Source organism: Denticeps clupeoides, chromosome 20 (assembly GCF_900700375.1).
Source record: "Denticeps clupeoides chromosome 20, fDenClu1.1, whole genome shotgun sequence".
NCBI classification, from domain to species: Eukaryota; Metazoa; Chordata; class Actinopteri; order Clupeiformes; family Denticipitidae; genus Denticeps; species Denticeps clupeoides.
In genome coordinates, this window is record NC_041726.1 from 3,713,776 (window position 1) to 3,731,710 (window position 17,935).

Genomic DNA, 17,935 nt, shown 5'->3' on the forward strand with positions numbered 1-17,935 from the left:
GGGACGTTCACTGGTTTAGTGTGTGTGTGTGTATGTGTGTGTGTGTATATATATATATATATATATATATATATATGCTTTTTAAATATATATTTAAAAGTCATGAGCAGCACAGTTCCACTGTGGCTGAAGACTCCGTGGTCTTTCTTTTTTACATTTACATTTACAGCATTTACCAGACACCCTTATCCAGAGCGACTTACAATCAGTAGTTACGGGGACAGTCCCCCCCTGGAGACACTCAGGGTTAAGTGTGTTGCTCAGGGACACGATCGTAGTAAGTGGGGTTTGAACCTGGGTCTTCTGGCTCATTGGCGAGTGTGTCACCCACTAGGCTTTTACCACCCTTTTCAATTTTTGCCGAGACAACAAGGAGACGGAGGTTCTGCAGACAGTTCAGCAGACACCAGACCTTGCAGATGAGAGGCCCGGACTGCAGACTTCGTGGTCGCTGTCTGTCTAGACAACTGCGTGCCTGCGCAGAAAACACGAGGCATTATCTAACGACACAGTTCGGGGTGCCTGGAGGCACAGTTGAGCTCCATGACTCGGCAAAAAAAAACAAAAAAAAAAACAGACTCATTGGGTCAACTGCCCCCCCCCCCCGTTGTTGCTGTTATTATTACATCAGCACCGGCGCATGGCGCAAGACGTCTGGGACGTACGGCGGGAGCTTGAATTCAAGCGCACAAATAAACCGCATCGAATCGCCTTTTCGACCCGGATCGACCCCCCCCCGGCCAAATGGACGGCCCCTGATGTCAGACCCAGGTGTACCCGGTGCGATCCGGGCTCTTGCCGGGGCAAGCGACGCCACACCGGGGACCACGAGGCCGGCCGTCCTTGTGCTAGTGTTGTCGTTTGAGCCCCTGCCAAGCGCTCTCCTGGAGACGCCGCGGCTAAGCCATGACCCGGAGCCACTGCCGGCACGGTTTATTATTACTATTGTGCCGTCAAACTATCTGGGTTAGCAAACGACGCGGACGTTCGAACCGGATCCGGTGGAAAATTACCGGGTGTCTACCTGACACTTCTGCCTTCCTGGCGCGGACTGGACGTGAAGAGTGGCGGCGTGTGCAAAGTCTCCTGGCCTGGTGGATTTCCTGTCTCTCACAAACGTCGCATTGTCCCCCCCCCCGACATGCACTTTTACTACTCTCGTTTTTCTTTCTGCAGGAGGCTTCTGTGGTCTCTTCCTGATCGAAGAGGTCGTCTTACGCTAAATTACAATCTCGCAAACAAGCTAACAAAAAAGGGTGGTAGTAGCCTAGTGGGTAACACACTCGTCATTGAAGCAGAAGACCACAAATCAACAGGTCCAAACCCCACTTACTACCATCGTGTCCCTGAGCAAGACACTTAACCCTGAGTGTCTCCGGGGGGGACTGTCCCTGTAACTACTGATAAATGCCAGACATGTAAATGTAAATGCAAGAAATGCTAGACGTGGACAGCACAGAGGGTGAGGCTGGTAGTAGCCTAGTGGTTAACACACTCGCCTACGAGCCAGAAGACCCAGGTTCAAACCCCACTTACTACCATTGTGTCCCTGGGCAGGACACTTAATCCAGGGGGGGGTCTTTCCCTGTAACTACTGATTGTAAGTCACTCTGGATAAGGGCGTCTGATAAATGCTGTAAATGTAAATGCACAGATGCATGCAATGAAAAGTTTGTGCTGCCTAACCTTTCAACCCAAATGAATACAAACCAGTGTGGAGGCCCTGTGCGCAGTGACAGCCACTCAACACCTAAAGGTGTCGCGCCACTCGCTAAAACGGTCCCACAAATCCCTTGAAAGATCTGGAGAGAGCAAGGGCCATCGGACTGCACTATTATTAGCCACCATCGTGCATTATTGACTAGCACTTTAAATATCGTTTTGAGAACCCCGGTACGAGGAAAGCCGGTTTCTGAGTTAGGTTACTGCCGCTAAAACGATCTCGGCAACACTTTAGGGTGCTGTGACGTCGTCATGCAATGGCACGCACAGGGCCTACATTATTCTTAGGCGTTGAAACAACAGACAGGACAAGTACCCAGTTATGACACTCTGGGGACTCACAGTATTATATACAGCAGTAGCTGTTTCAGCACCAGGACTGATGCTCTGACCTTTTCCCCTATCTTCCTGACCTGTGTGGTCGGGTTGATGGCCAAGCATTCTCCCCGGTTCCTTTACGGGGCAGTGGTGGCCTAGCGGTTAAGGAAGCGGCCCCGTAATCAGAAGGTTGCCGGTTCGAATCCTGATCCACTGAGCAAAGCACCGTCCCCACACACTGCTCCCCGGGCGCCTGTCATGGCTGCCCACTGCTCACTCAGGGTAATGGGCTAAATGCAGAGGACAAACTTCACCGTGTGCACTGTGTGCTGTGCTGCTGTGTATCACAATCACTTTATTATTACTTTATTTATAATTAAGTTTCAGTAGTACTTGTACTTTTGACATGGTCTGTTGCAACAGCAATAAGGGGTTTTATCAATCAATCAATCAATATCTATAGTACCCTGTATTTACCGAAGTGGAGAAAAATGGAGGGGCACCTCATCGCTACAGTGCCGCCGTTGGCCAACCGGCGCCACTGGTCACCTTTCGTGCACAAACGTGAAGGATGATGAGAAATAAAAGGAGCGACGGTGCGGGTCCCGCGGCACCGAGCCTGACCCAAATCCCGCCGGTGTCACAGCGGGCCCTCGTGCACATTTCCTGAATCAAAAGGATTATCGCCGCGTCGAGCTGCTGTGTACCCCCCCCCCCAACCCACCATTACGAAGAGTGCCTGAACGCCAGAGAGGAATTATGGGCCGTGGCATTGCTCCGAAGCGCCTCATCAGACTAATTTACTCTGGTCTGAGAGTGATAGGCCCAAAACAGCGAGGGGAAGAAAAAATACAACTAGTCCGGTGACGACACAGAGGCTGTATTCAGACGTGAATAGATGGTGGAAAAATTACGTTCGTTTTCCGCACGGTGGATTGTCGCCGCTTTTTCTTTCTCTCGCAAAATTACACTAAAGCGATATGGAAAAAGACCCTGGTTTCAGCTTTCCCTCCTTGGCCATGTGCCTAAAGCCTGCTGAGGCAGCAGGGGAGAGCGGGGAGTGGGGGGGTGGATCGATAAGAGGCAACGAGAAGAGATGGTTTCACAGATGCAGGGTCCCCGGCATAGCGATACCGAAAACGCATCCGCGCGGGACGTCGGGGATAAGCAAGAAAGGCTTCCGACTCACCAAAAGGCCTTGAAAGCTTCATAAATCTGGCGTGACTGCATATGCAGGGGGGGCAGGTCCTGGGGCGATGCGAACAGCACTGCAGACCTGGCACCTGCGAGGGCCAAACACACACGGCAGCTCTTAGCACACTTCTGAGGCCCCAGGCCCAGGCAGATGCGCCGCGCCCACCTTCTTACTGAGGCCACATGCCATTTGCGTCTGGCTTTAACATGCGCCGCACATCCACATCCGAGGGGTTCCTAGAACAGGGAACCCCAGCGGTCAGTCAGGCTGCCTATAGGCCAGGGGGACACTTTGAAGTCCCGATGCTGGGCAGCGGGCACGCTCAACAATATTTTTCACTGTGGTGAAATTCGCCACCGGAAACGGGTGCGTTTAGGGTTTGTTGAATATATAGCGGCAATAAACATATCAATAACATATTAATAACGTACATAACGTTAACATATTATTACTGTGACAAACATAAATAAATATGGAACGTGCACACGTACACGCGTAACTTCTTACATTATGTCTCTCTTAACTTTAACCTCAACCAGAGGAAGTCAAGGTTCGTTTGAAGTGCTATGATATTATTTTATTGAACTATGCAAATATATTGTCGACAGCTATTGCTATAGCTATTGCTATTATGTATCTTTAAAAACATAGTATATGTTAGCTACATATTAATACATTGTAATTATTGTATGCTTATATATTTTTGTTTAATATAGCATTAAACATGGGTCTCACACGCCGACATTAAAAATAAAAAAAAATACATATTATTAACGAAGATGTGCATGGTTCGCTGCAGGTACCTTGCAGAGATGCGGCGCGGACCGGAAGAAAAACACAGAAAGCGTCTGAGTCGCCGGCGGCTAAAAAAGCGACACGACACGGGCGAGATAATCCTTAAAAAACAATAATTTTAGCCGCGAACCCTGCCCTCTCGAACTTCGTACGATTAAGTATCTTTAAAATATACATGTATGTGCATATTCATAATAAAACGCAGCACCCCCTCCCCGTCTTCGTGAAGCGAAGTGTTGACCACCTAAATACGTACCTACGTCGTTTTTATTTTCTTTAAAAAAAAAGAAATTAAGAAATAAAGTTATTAAAGATACGACAATCGCGCGTCACGATTTTTTTTTTTTTATTATTATTAGAATTTTTTTTCTCCCCTTGCAATTACACTGAACTGGCCGCTATTACCCCGGCATAAGCTCGTAAATACTGCGCGCAAGGTGGCGACCGCCAGCCCCACGGCAGCCCGGAGAAACGTACGTGTTTTTTTTGTTTTTTTTTTCAACGTTGTGGAGAGAAACTAAAAAAAAAAACGTGCAGAACAAATTTAATAAAAAAAATTAAATAAATTAAATGTTATTAGTGCAATAGCACGAAGTCGTCGGTGGGAAGAGCTGGGGATGCTTACCTTGATTTGTGCTTCCCCCCGCCGAGACCCCCGTCAGTGGACGCGGTTCGCTTCAAACTCCGTCGGAAGGCGGCCCGGCCCGCTCGGTTGTGTGGTGGTGGTTGGGTTTTTTTTTTTTTTTTTTTTTTTTTTTTCTGGTGCGCCGTCAGAATCCTGCGGGACGCCCTGCAGTTATAAGCCTCCGTTTTTAATGCGCCTTTAAAGGGGCTCCGTGTCGGAAATAAACGCGGCGCTTCCGCTGACGGCGGCCTCGTTTGCATACGTGGGCGGGGCTTAGCGCTTAAAGCGGAAGGGCTACAATATTCCACGCGCTTTTCCGGTTGTGGTTCATCGTGTATGTGCTTCCTTTACAGAGTGGATATGCGGACCAGATGACCCAGGTTCAAATCCCACTTACTAACCTGGACACTTGATAAATGATAAATGCTCTTTTACAGTACAGGCCAAAAGTTTGGACGCACCTTCTCATTCAACGTGTTTTCTTTATGTTCATGACCATTTACGTTGGTAGATTCTCCCTGAAGGCATCAAAACTATGAATGAACACATGTGGAGTTATGTACTTTACACAAAGTGGAGACCTGGCCTCCACAGTCACCGGACCTGAACCCAATCCAGATGGTTTGGGGTGAGCTGGACCCCAACAAGTGCTAAACACCTCTGGGAACTCCTTCAAGACTGTTGGAAAAGCATTTCAGGTGACGACCTCTTGAAGTTCATCAAGAGAAGCAGTAATCAGAGCAAAGGGTGGCTATCTTGAAGAAACTAGAATATAAAACATATTTTCAGTACATAACTCCACATGTGTTCATTCATAGTTTTGATGCCTTCAGTGAGAATCTACCAACGTAAATGGTCATGAAAATAAAGAAAACACATTGAATGAGAAGGTGCGTCCAAACTTTTGGCCTGTACTGTATGTAAATGTAAAAAGTCATCAAATGGTTGAAAACTTCAGTCCAGACATTGCTAATGTTGTAAATTACTAATTTTTTTCTACATTTCTAAATGACCTAAACGTTTCAGGTTTAGTGTATTCTGTGGCCAGATGGATGCAACATGCAGGATGCAATTTACGTTCTGTCTGGAACGCAAAACTCTGGTCTGGGAAAAGGGGAACTAGAGGACCCGGAAATGTCAGGATCGAGATACTTCCCCATATTTTGACGGCACATATGACAATAATACGTCCAAATCCGTAATGATACACATACGTCCAAACTCTTTAATAAACACTAAAAACACAACATTTCTAACATACATATTTTAGGTTCCTTTGTCCTAGTCACATCTTTCAAACTACACAGCAATATTTCATTTAACCATGTGTTTCTACACTGTAGGGACTGTCTAATAACTCCTATATTTACGCCCACACGTAGATGTACATTTTGGACAGTCCCCACAGTGTAGAAATATGCAGTAATAAATATATTGTTAAACAGACTGTTTTTCTGCCCTTATAATTTATTAACGGGTAGACTGCACTGTAGACCAGTTGGACGGTGAGGTAAATAATGAATCATTTAGCACTGTGAAAAACAGACGTGACGTGTGTGTGTGTGTGTGTGTGTGTGTGTGTGGTACTAGGCAGTTGATGATTGATGTGATGTTGCGCTTTCAGGTGGACCAAGGTCCTGAACAAAGATGACAAATCTTTCTGCTCGGCGCCCGAATTAACTATGAGATAAGGAGGAAAAATAAAAGTGTTGTTTTATGGAGCAGTACGTCTTGAAAAATGGGATTTTATTTAAAGAAAAATATGCTATATATTTGTTGCAGACTCATGTTGGCTTGTGCCCACTCAAGCCGAGAATAGAGTTCCCTATTATTTCTTGGATTCTTGGCAAAGTAAGGCTGTCCAACAGAAACACTGAAGTTGAAAAGAAAAGCCATTTGGCGAACACTTCCTGGTGTAACAGACACGTAAGAATAACAAACAGTGGAAAATCGCACAAAAGACTTCCCGTCCGGGGGTGAGATAAACTCACCCCGCACAATCGCACAATTCCAGGGCCTTCAGTTTGGATGAATGGACGCCAGCCTCTCACTGTTTGGCCTGGGTCTGTCACATTAGGCCCCTTCACACTACTTCATTTAACCCTGATGCTAGCAAACGGCTGCTCTGCTTGCTGTGCTGTTAGCATGCGTACGTCATTTGATGTCATTTATCTCAATGTCATTTATCTAAAGTGTAGCTCCGCGGCATAAAAAAAAAAAAGGTTCATATAAACACGTGCAAATCGGTATCATTTGACGCTTTGGGGTCGCTGAGAAATTACTTATTTTTTTATTATTATTATTTACGCCTTTGCTTTTCTCAGTCTGCAATTTGTCCGAAGCTTGAGTGAAAGATCTCCGCCCGCCACCGTGCGCTCACAGCATCTGAAAAGCAATTAACGGCGAAGGAATTCGCTTTTGCGCAGCGCGTCTCTGTTGCATCCTTGCACGCAAACGACTTGGTGTGCTTTAGTCAAGGACGTCCCGTCTCCTTTTGTGTGAACTGCCGGGTGATGATGAATGCTCAGATGGAATAAAGGTCTTGACACGCCGGTCAATGGAACCCGTTGGCCAGTCGCTGGCCGAAGAGTAATGCAGGCCGGAAAGACTCTGTGTTCATAAAACCCCAGGCAGGAGGTGCGCAGACTGGCCTCGCTCCAAGACCCCATTGTTCCCCTTTCGCCGAGCGCGGCGTTATCTCAAGTGTCGGTGTCTTCTCACTCACTTTCACACCCGGCAAAGTAATAAAAGGCCCCTGAGAAAGCGGGGGGCCCTGACCAAACAAGGCCACGTCTGGACGAGGGCCTTTCCTCCAACTCTTTCACCCCAGCGGAGCACGGGCCAGACGAAGACGTACACCACTGCGTGCCCAGACAGTATTCTTCGCAAAGGGAACAACCTGCGAAAGGTGCGGCGGGGAACACCTGTTCTCTTATTGGCGCAACAGGTTTGAGGAGTTTGAGGAAAGTGTCGGGTTCCTGGACATCGTGATTGTTCACCGCTATTCTACCGGGTGGGCCATTTATATGGATACACCTTAATAAAATGGGAATGGTTGGTGACATTGAACACATTTTATAAGTGGTCAGAAACTTGCAAATAACTCATGAAAGAATAAAGTTAAAACCAAGCACGCCATTGTTTTTCTTGTGAAATTACCCAAAAATGACCCTCTTCCTATTGAAAAAACTAAAGTTGGATCCAAGATGGCCGACTTCAAAATGGCCACTATGGTCACCACCCATGTTGAAAAGTTTGCACCCTCACATATACTAATGTGCCACAAACAGGACGTTCCCATTTTATTAAGGTGAATCCATATAAATGGCCCACCCTGTAGACTCCCACCAACTCACAACTGGCTTCTTAAAAGATCAAATGCAAAAACATGGACGTGAGCCCGGGACAATAACTTCCAAGCGTTAATTTTCATCATAGTTCATATCGAATGACCTTTATTGCGCCGTCGTCCAGCCAGCTTTGCCGTGATTGGCATACGTTGGCATTGCTGGCGCAGTTGGCTGTTTGCGACAGAGGACGTATTACTTTTGCTTCCCACTGTGGTACGTAGGCGCGTTTTGAGAACATTTTTAAAGGTCTGAAGTACCGAACAACATTCAACAAACAGCAGGGAACACAGAAGACAAAAAAATGTAAGTAGACTGGCAAGAAGGAATGAACTTGAACCAATATAAAGAATTTTGCATTATTTGCATTTTACTTGTAATCATGTATGTGTGGTTTTGTGCAACAAAGGCCACAAACAGTGAGCTGACAGGAAAGCATGTCATTTATTTATTTTTTTTTTAAATATGTGTGAGGGATATTTTTTTAAATAAACGCCATGAAGAATAAATTAGAATAAAGGCCTACTTCCTGTAACACACAGGTCCCCTCAAGACCCAAGCGCATTGGTTCATAAAAGATTTTAATGCACGGGCCAGAGGGTCATTCTATCTTAGGGGGATCAAATTAAAACCTATTGGCAATTAATTACGGCTCGGGCAGAGGCAATCTTGAGGGTTTGATTTAATTTTGCCCGCCCAGCTGCAGTCCTGAGCGCCATAAATTGGCTCCAGCGAACTTCTCAATGGTAATATCGCGGAAACTTGAACTTGACAAGCAATCAAGATGAACCTCGGGGCGCCTGACGCGTCTCCCCATCAAGGCAGAACAAAGCCAGTCTTAATGACGGTGTGGATTAGAGGACCGTATGTGGCTAGAAACGCAGCAGGAAACATATAAGCCGTTTTTGACACGGCCTCACCCAGTTGTCATGACAGAAACGGCACGGAGAGAATTTGGGAGAAGTTGTTGCGATAAATCAAGTGAATTTGTCACATTCGCTGACCTTGTGACCCACGTTTCCTCGAGATGCAGACTCCGCGCTCAGCAAGATTTCTGCATTTTGCCATTTTTGGTCCACAGAACAGACAAGTTTTTCTTTTTTTTCAGATTTTATAGGCGACAAGCTGAGCAGAACACTCCTACTGTGCCCGTCGGCTATGTCTGAAAATGAAAGCGTGAGTCAAAGTGGTTACACACTCTGCCCAGAGGCAACCACAACCCGCAAACCGACGGTTACACCTTCAGCTAAAGTGCGATGAAAACAATCCTTAATCTAGGAATGAGTCAAAAATCACGTCACTTTTGCAACATCATGGGAGCATCATGGTGAAAGTTCTGTATGTACAGTACAGGCCAAAAGTTTGGATGAACCTTCTCATTCAATGTGTTTTCATTATTTTCATGACCATTTACGTTGGAAGATTCTTACTGAAGGTATCAAAACTATGAATGAACACATGTGGAGTTCTGTACTTAACAAAAAAAGGTGAAATATGTGAAAACATGTTTTATATTCTAGTTTCTTTGCTCTGATTACTGCTTTGTACACTCTTGGAGGTCGTCACCTGAAATGCTTCTCCAACAGTCTTGAAGGAGTTCAAGACCAGAGGTGTTTAGCACTTGTTGGTCCAGCTCACCCCAAACCATCTAGATTGGGTTCAGGTCCGGTGACTGTGGAGGTCAGGTCTCCACTTTTTGTTAAGATCATAACTCCACACGTGTTCATTCATAGTTTTGATGCCTTCAGTGAGAATCTACCAACGTAAATGGTCATGAAAATAAAGAAAACACGTTGAATGAGAAGGTGCGTCCAAACGTTTGGCCTGTACTGTATATGAAGATGAGAGAATAATGGAACCACACAGATTCCACTGTTGTCTCACTCACCAATATGGTTAACCGTAACACTCTGTCATAACATGGGATTAGCAAAAAACCTCAGAAAATGAAATGATTAGCTCAACTGTAAAATTATCATGCGTACATGAGCAGGGGACAGTGCTGCTCACACAGTCAAAAGTTGTCTAAAGTCGTCAATGTTTAGCAAAAAATTGAGGACACTGGGTCTAATTTGTTGGATTTAATTCCTTCCCATGCTGTTCCTGGAACAGACAAAGGTCACCTCAGTTCCAACCGTTATCATACACGAATTAAAGCCTAAAGGCAAAAACGCCACTATCTGTGTGTGAACATCCTTCACATTTGCTTCAGAATCCTTAGATCTCCATTCTGTCATGTCACTTTATGTGTATGTGTGTGTGTATTAAGACTTATAAATAAGTCTTCAACATTCTTCTCAACCCCCTTTAATATGTAACGTGCTGGTTTGCTGGCTACTTATTCATCCATCTAGATCTGGAAACTGATGGCGATCATTCCTTGTTTTGAGAAAATGAGCCTATAGTAAAATAAACGGTTCGAGGAAAACTAAGCCCCCTGTTCTATCAAGAAGAAACTGGTGCAGGTGGGATTCCCACAGTGTCACCAGTTGGTGCAAAAGTCCTCCGCTCCTGAATGAACCTTGCCCACATCCTCAGAGGGAATGTGGCAAAGAGCGGCTAAGCCAGAAGACAACACAAACGCGGCAGCGGACCTCGCTCAGACGTGTCAGGTTACGGAGGGCAGACGGTGCAGAGGAGAAAAAAAAATGTCCCTGACCTGAAATCCAGGGTTGCGAGTGTCTCAGACACAACAAAGACACGGAGACAAAGAAACAATACAGGCAGAGCAAATAAATGCAAAAAAAAAAAAAAAAAAAAAGTTTGGTTTTGCCACAAGTATGCGGCAATCAACAGTTTTTAATTTCATTTAATTTAACGACTTTAACGTCTGGGTTAAACAAATGGAGCACACCTTTCTTAATAAACTGAATTTGTCAGAACAAATTGTTTCAGCGACAAACCATATTTGGGTCAAAAGTTGAATGAGTTTCAAATGTCCATGGTCAGAACTTTTGTCAAGAAGTTTGCCAGAAGAAAAGGTGTTAAAGATTTGCTTAAATGAAACAACGAGTCATGTATAAGTGTGAAATTATGCACGCCTATCTTCTCATCGTGAATCCAGATTTGAGTTTGGGCCTGGTTAAAGATTGTTACCGTATAAATGCTGGACAAAGACTACCCCCTTTTGGTGGCTTTAAGAACACCCACGCTGCATTTGCAGACGTCTAACCATAGGAGTGGAGGCGTGTTTAAAAGACAAGAAATACTTCAAGAACAGTTTTAATGAACGTGAACATACCAAAAAAAAAAAAAAAAATGGCCACTAGGGGTCCTTAGAATACTTTTGTACTTAAACTGTGTCCTTGTCGTTGAGCTTAACGGGAAAAAAACTTCATACAAATCATACAGAAATGTTTTGCTCGAGAATGTCGCAAGCGATTTACAGTAAGAGCGCAAAGCGTCGGGAAGACAAGTCATTCAAAACACAGTTTACGAAAGCCACCCATGAGGCACAGAAGTTCCACACTTTCTGCACATAAGGAACTTAGATGAAGTATAAATAAATGATTTCATTGGTTTAATATGTTAAGTGCGTAAAAAATAAATGTAAGAAAATGGTCATCTGGTGTTTGTGTGTTTTTGTCTCTATGCTACTTGTGCCTGAATAGAAACATATGTTACACTACGGCAACACACATATTTTGCCACCTCGTGGTGGTTTTATGGTTGAACTGAATGCAAAGGGCTCTGACAGGCCTATCATAATTGTTAACATACAAAAGTGGCATGTTCGTGACCTGTATTTAAAGTTATTTAAATTTCTACTGGGAAAATCAAAGAATTCAAACAATCACTCTTCAGAGTGATTTATGTCATTTCTTTTATGTAGACGTGGTGAAAGCGTGGGGGCTGCTGTAAAATGTATTTCATTTTCAAAGATCATAAGTTCAACTCATTTTTTGTAAATCAGGTGATGTGAATGATTACCGTTTTTACAAAACTACGAAAGATGTAATGAAAAATCTGCTGAAGGCATTTTTAATAAAGGAAAAAGTGCATATTAAGTAAATAAGTACATATTCTGTGGGTTTTTTTTTTTATTCAACATAACAAATAACCAAAAATTGGGGGCAGTGGTGTCCTAGCGGTTAAGGAAGCGCCCCCCGTAATCAGAAGGTTGCCAGATCAAATCCCGATCTGCCAAGGTGCCACTGAGATGCCACTGAGAAAAGCACCGTCCCCACACACTGCTCCCCGGGCGCCTGTCATGGCTGCCCACTGCTCACCAAGGGTGATGGGTTAAATACAGAGGACACATTTTGTTGTGTGCACCGTGTGCTGTGCTGCAGTGTATGACAATGACAATCACTTCACTTCCACTTAAAAAAAATGTATGTTTCTGGTAGAATGTCCTCTATAGCGTGCATTACTATATGTCATATATGGCCTTTTTTTCCTTTCTTCCCATCATTCGTTCATGCAGACAGACCTTCGGACTGCAGCGTGCATGGAGTCAAGGTTAGTGTAGCGACGCCATTCTGGCCATTGCCCACGTCTCCGTCTCCGCCGCTGGTGGGCTGCTCCACCTTCTCCCTCCTCTCGGCACGGCAGGCCCTCCACAGGGCCGAGCGGAAATTGTCGGGCACGAAGCAGTACACCACCGGGTCCAGGCAGCTGTTGAGGCTGCTGAGAGTGACGGTGGCGTGGTAGGCCACGGCGTGCTCCACGCTCACCCCCCCTCCGGCCCCGAGATGGAAGTAGACCACGGCCTGCCGCACGTGGAAGGGCGTGAAGCACACGGCGAACACCACCAGGACCGCCACCAGCAGCCGCACCGCCCGGGCCCGCCGGCCGCAGCTCTGGGGCATGAGGCGGGGGTCGGCCAGGGCGCAGGCCACGCGCGCGGTGAAGCCCGCGATGATGAGCAGCGGCAGGACGAACTCCAGGACGGTGAGGGCGAACAGCAGGGGCAGCCGGCAGCACAGCGACTCGTCCTCCAGCTCCAGGCCCGCCGTGGTCTGCAGGGAGTAGGTGATGACCACCGCGAACAGCCACACGGCTACGCTAACACTCTTCGCTACCCCAGGGCTCCTCCACCTCAGCGACGCGCCCCCAGCCCACACCACCGCCATGTAGCGGTCCACGCAGATGCTGGTGAGGAAGAGGATGCTGCAGTACATGTTGACGAAGTAGCTGAAGGTGTGAACGTAGGAGCAGGAGAGGCAGCGGCCGCCGCTGTGGTACAGCGCTATCCGGGCGGGGAGGGACAGCGCCACCAGCAGGTCGGCCACCGCCAGGTTTATGGTGTAGACCACCGGGGCGGTGCGGAGACGAATCCGCAGGCAGAAAACGTACAGGGCCAGGCCGTTGAGCACCACCCCCACCACAAACATGATGGTGTTGACCACGATCAGGGTGATCCACAGGCTGTAGAAGTCCCGGTAGAGGTCCTCGTTGAAATGAGAACGTTTCCTCAGAGGAACCCCTCCACAGATCTTCGTTTCATTGTCTGTAGGGTTTAGTGTCGTATTTAATAACGTTGCTGAAAATGCGTCCATGGCGCTGAAAAGAAAAACATGATCAAGTCATGTGACCTGTAACAACACAAGGTTGCTCAAACGGCAGCTCAAGACCTTCCTCTTTAGAGAATATTTAGATTAACTGGTAACCTTCTTATTGTCTAACTTATTATCTACAACAAGAGTGAATAAAAAGATTGTATTCATAGTTGGGGGTCCTAATGAACTAGAACTGATCACTTCATTGATGGTAACTTGAAAGCACGTTGTAAGTTGGTCTGGATAAGGGCGTCTGCCAAATGCCTTAAATGTAAATGTAAATGTAAGGTTTCACGTTCAACCGATGAAAGTTACAAGTCCGACTACATTTGTTTAGATTCATTCTAGAGTAAGTTGCTTAAGAAAGTACAAAAATGGAGAAGTCACCAGGGGTCTTTCCTGACGGAGCGAAGAAAAACATGACCTAAGGGTCTGGGATGAATAATATACACGTTGAGAATGTTTGTTTGCAGCTTGTCTCTTTATCTTGGCCTAGTCCTACTTGCCTTTGCCAATGATACAAATGTAGATCATTTAGGATTCTAACATGCGTCCTATAGTCCATCATCTGGTCATTAATTAAATGAAAATCTTATCTAAATGAACCATCATCCTGCCATTAATTAAATTAACATGTTATCTACGTTAACCACCATCTGGTGATTAATTAAATTAACATGTTATCTAAATTAACCATCATCTGGTCATTAATTAAATTAACACACAAAATGCATTTAAAGGAGTGAAGAATGCCTAGAAAAATACCAAGTATGGTGTCCTTTCAGCTGCTGCTGTATGAAAGAACCAATAGAAAAAGCTCAGGATCATAGAAACCATAGAAATTTCTCAGGCAAAAACTTACCTCACTGAAGACAGTCACGTGTGTTAAAATAGGGATTGTTCCAATATGCTGAACAACAGAAATTCTACCACAAAATTAGTTCATCGTTCTACAAGTACAGTTCTATAAGTTCAGTATTCCAGTGAGGCTCTCAAAAGTTTGAGAAGAGTTCCAAAAGTTGGGTTGTCTCATCCAGCAGTTTCCCAAAAAACGCTCTCAAGTACCTTTAAGCGAATTAAGCCCTTTTTTGCCGACAGGCTTATATTACAAATGTATCTTCCCGGAACTCTTACAATGAAGACTCTGACTGGTCCCTCATTTTACCGAGCTGTGTTCCCGTTTTCAAGTTCCTCACCACAATAATCCTCTCCCCTGGGGTAAGACTGAAGGAGGAACCTTTCCCAAAGTTTATTTCAGCGCTAACGTCACCTCCCATGGACCAGGCTCAGCATTTTCACACACACACGCACTCAAAAAGGACAAAGCGGGGTTTTTTTTATTACGGGTGAAGCAAGGTCAGCTTTCACATATTTCACAGCAATTCAACACTTATTTTGTAATATAGCCTGAGGTCGTGGAGTATCGCTAACCTTTAGGGGTCTGGTACAGTCAGACAGAAAAAACAATAACCTGATGAGCACAGTGGGGTACGGAAGCGAATTCCGATCTGCCAAGTCTCACTGAGGTGCCATTGAGCAAAGCACCGTCCCCACACACTGCTCCCCGGGCGCCTGTCATGGCTGCCCACTGCTCACCAAGGGTGATGGTTAAATGCAAATTTTCGTGTCCATTTCCACTGAGTGCTGTGCTTGTTGTGCTTCACATTGTTGTGCTTGTCGGGCTTCCTTTCACTTTCAGGACCAATTCAACCATGTTGAAATTGAAAAGAAAATTATTATTTTTCAGTACAATATATTTTAATAATAGATATCACACTAATCTGATGTGTTCTGATTTTTTTCTCTTTTAGATAATTGATGAGACGGACGTGTTGATTGGTGACTCTGCCCACACTGCCATGTGACGTCCACAGATAGCGGCCTATTGCTCAGGGAGGAAAGAGGAGATTATTGTGTTGTTGTGGATGAGGAGAGTTTTTGAGAGAGTTCGAGGTTCTGTTCTGTGTTGCCTATTTCTTGTGTGTAGTGTTCCTTGGTTGTTGGTTGTTTTCCACTGGTCTTTAATTTGGTTTAGTTTGTTGGTTGTTGTTTAGCGTTGGTCTTTGGTTTGGTTTGTTGGTTGTTGTTTAATGGTGGTCTGGTTTGGTTTGTTGGTTGTTATTTAACAGTGGTTTTTGGTTTGTTTTGTTGGTTTATGTTTAGTGTTAGTCTTTGGATTGGTTTGTTAGTTGTTGTTTAGCGTTGGTCTTTTGTTTGGATTGTTGGTTGTTGTTTAATGGTGATCTTTAGTTTGGTTTGGTTTGTTGGTTGTTGTTTAGTGTTGGTCTGGTTTGGTTTGTTGGTTGTTATTTAACAGTGGTCTTTGGTTTGATTTGTTGGTTTATGTTTAGTGTTAGTCTTTGGTTTGGTTTGTTGGTTGTTATTTAACGTTGGTCTTTGGTTTGATTTGTTGGTTTATGTTTAGTGTTAGTCTTTGGTTTGGTTTGTTGGTTGTTATTTAACGTTGGTCTTTGGTTTGGTTTGTTGGTTGTTGTTTAGCATTGGTCATTGGTTTGGTTTGTTGGTTGTTGTTTAGTGTTGGTCTGGTTTGGTTTGTTGGTTGTTGTTTAGCATTTGTCGTTGGTTTGGTTTGTTGGTTGTTGTTTAATGGTGGTCTGGTTTGGTTTGTTGGTTGTTGTTTAGCATTGGTCGTTGGTTTGGTTTGTTGGTTGTTGTTTTGTTGGTTGGTTTAATTGGTTGTTGTTTGGTTGTTGTTGTTGTGTTGCATTGGTCGTGGTTTGGTTTGTGGCTGTTGTTGTTTAATGGTGGTCTGGTTTGGTTTTGTGGTTGTTGTTTAGCATTGGTCGTTGGTTTGGTTTGTTGGTTGTGTTTAATGGTGGTCTCTGGTTTGGTTGTTGGTTGTTGTTTAGCATTTGTCGTTGGTTTGGTTTGTTGGTTGTTGTTAATGGTGGTCTGGTTGGTTTGTTGGTTGTTGTTTAGCATATGGTCGTGGTTTGGTTTGTTGGTTGTTGTTTAATGGTGGTCTGGTTTGGTTTGTTGGTTGTTGTTAGCATTGGTCGTTGGTTTGGTTTGTTGGTTGTTGTTTAATGGTGGTCTGGTTTGGTTTGTTGGTTGTTGTTTAGCATTGGTCGTTGGTTTGGTTTGTTGGTTGTTATTTAATGGTGGTCTGGTTTGGTTTGTTGGTTGTTGTTTAGCATTGGTCGTTGGTTTGGTTTGTAGGTTGTTGTTTAGTGCTGGTAAATAAACACACTATTAATGCACTTTGGTTCTGTTTGTGTTTTTTCCAGCCATGTATTCCCCTCCGTTTCTTGCTCTCTATCCCAGAGGGGAACGTGACGGTTATCATATTTACTCTGAGACAGTACTTTGTAATGTATACTTTGACAAAGCATGAAACAATGATGTGGCCAAACCCACATCTGCTGAAGCATTAGATACTAAACTGGTGTGAATTTTCTATTCTAGGTTAACTGCTTCTTTTATCAGTGAAACTGTAGTCAGGGACGGTGCTTTGCTCAGTGGCACATCAGTGGCACCTTGGCAGTTGTCTGATTACGCGTCTTTCCTAACCCGCTAGGCCACCACTGCCATAAGTAGTGGGCAAGTAGTAGCTATCAACTAAAGGACTTGCCCAGAAACATAAACTATGAGTCTCATGATGATGGTCTCTTGAGAGTAATGCCTCTCTGAGATCAAACACTGACAGGCATGTGAGTGAGAGGTATGTGCGTGAGAGCTATATGGAAGTGAGCAGGGCATCACAATTCAACTGCAGATTATTAGAAAGGCTTTTCTAATAATCTGTTGAAACTTTTAAAGTGACAGACTTGCATTTTTGAGCACAACATTCCATTGAAACTCAAGACTAATTGTTGCATATAAAATTCCTCTCATTTAATCAGAAATTATATTCATTTACAACCAATTCCAGCTACCAGAGTCGTTTACAACATGAAAAATGTCTGGTTAATATTTCAGATCAATTTGATCAAAATTACCCTAAACATTTGATTGGTAACGTACCTGTTGCAGTGCCTGGGGTGAGTTTTGGATGAGTAGGTACATGAGGTAAGGTTCACGCGCGTCCATTAGAATGCCGGACTTGTTATGGAAAGGAGAACTACGGCCCTGTCAGCACATGCCATGTGTGTGACTTGCTCACATCCCTGCATAAACAACCGGACCCTAAGTCATCCGTGGAGCCGGGACAGGGTTCTTTATTTTAGTGTCTTGGCAGGGGCCCATGACGAGGAAGAACGATGTAAATTTCAAACTCTGCGCAAATCAGCTCGGGCTGCTGGAGGCACACAGAGGAAATTCGGCTTAAGTGCTTCAGTCAAGCTCGCTGGGATAAACAGACTTCAGTTCAGTTGAACCTTGGTTTTTGGACAATAATTTTGCTATGACTTTAAATTTTAAACATGACCAGAAAATGAAAACTGTTCCTTAGGCAGACCCTGTCCACCTTCCT

The 17,935-nt window shown here is 44.7% G+C and overlaps 2 protein-coding genes across 3 annotated transcripts in view; both read right to left on the bottom strand.

The window, feature by feature from the left end:
* Positions 1 to 4,839, bottom strand: part of slc45a4a (solute carrier family 45 member 4a) — a 34,176-nt gene extending 29,337 nt beyond the window's left edge. The window contains exons 1-2 of one of the 2 annotated variants that reach the window (XM_028964304.1): positions 4,656 to 4,805; positions 3,230 to 3,323 (exon numbers count right to left, since the gene is read on the bottom strand). The gene's annotated coding sequence lies outside the window, so the exon portion shown is untranslated. Of the gene's footprint in view, positions 1 to 3,229; positions 3,324 to 4,655 lie in introns of both variants that reach the window. The other variant, XM_028964305.1, reaches the window with a different exon arrangement.
* A 7,418-nt stretch (positions 4,840 to 12,257) lies between these two features.
* Positions 12,258 to 14,704, bottom strand: LOC114770502 (G-protein coupled receptor 20). Its single transcript, XM_028964482.1, has 2 exons — positions 14,366 to 14,704; positions 12,258 to 13,507 (listed from the first exon to the last, which is right to left on the bottom strand). The coding sequence occupies exon 2, from the start codon at positions 13,501 to 13,503 to the stop codon at positions 12,421 to 12,423; it is 1,083 nt and encodes a 360-aa protein (XP_028820315.1). The 5' UTR covers positions 13,504 to 13,507; positions 14,366 to 14,704; the 3' UTR covers positions 12,258 to 12,420.
* Positions 14,705 to 17,935: the final 3,231 nt, after the last annotated feature.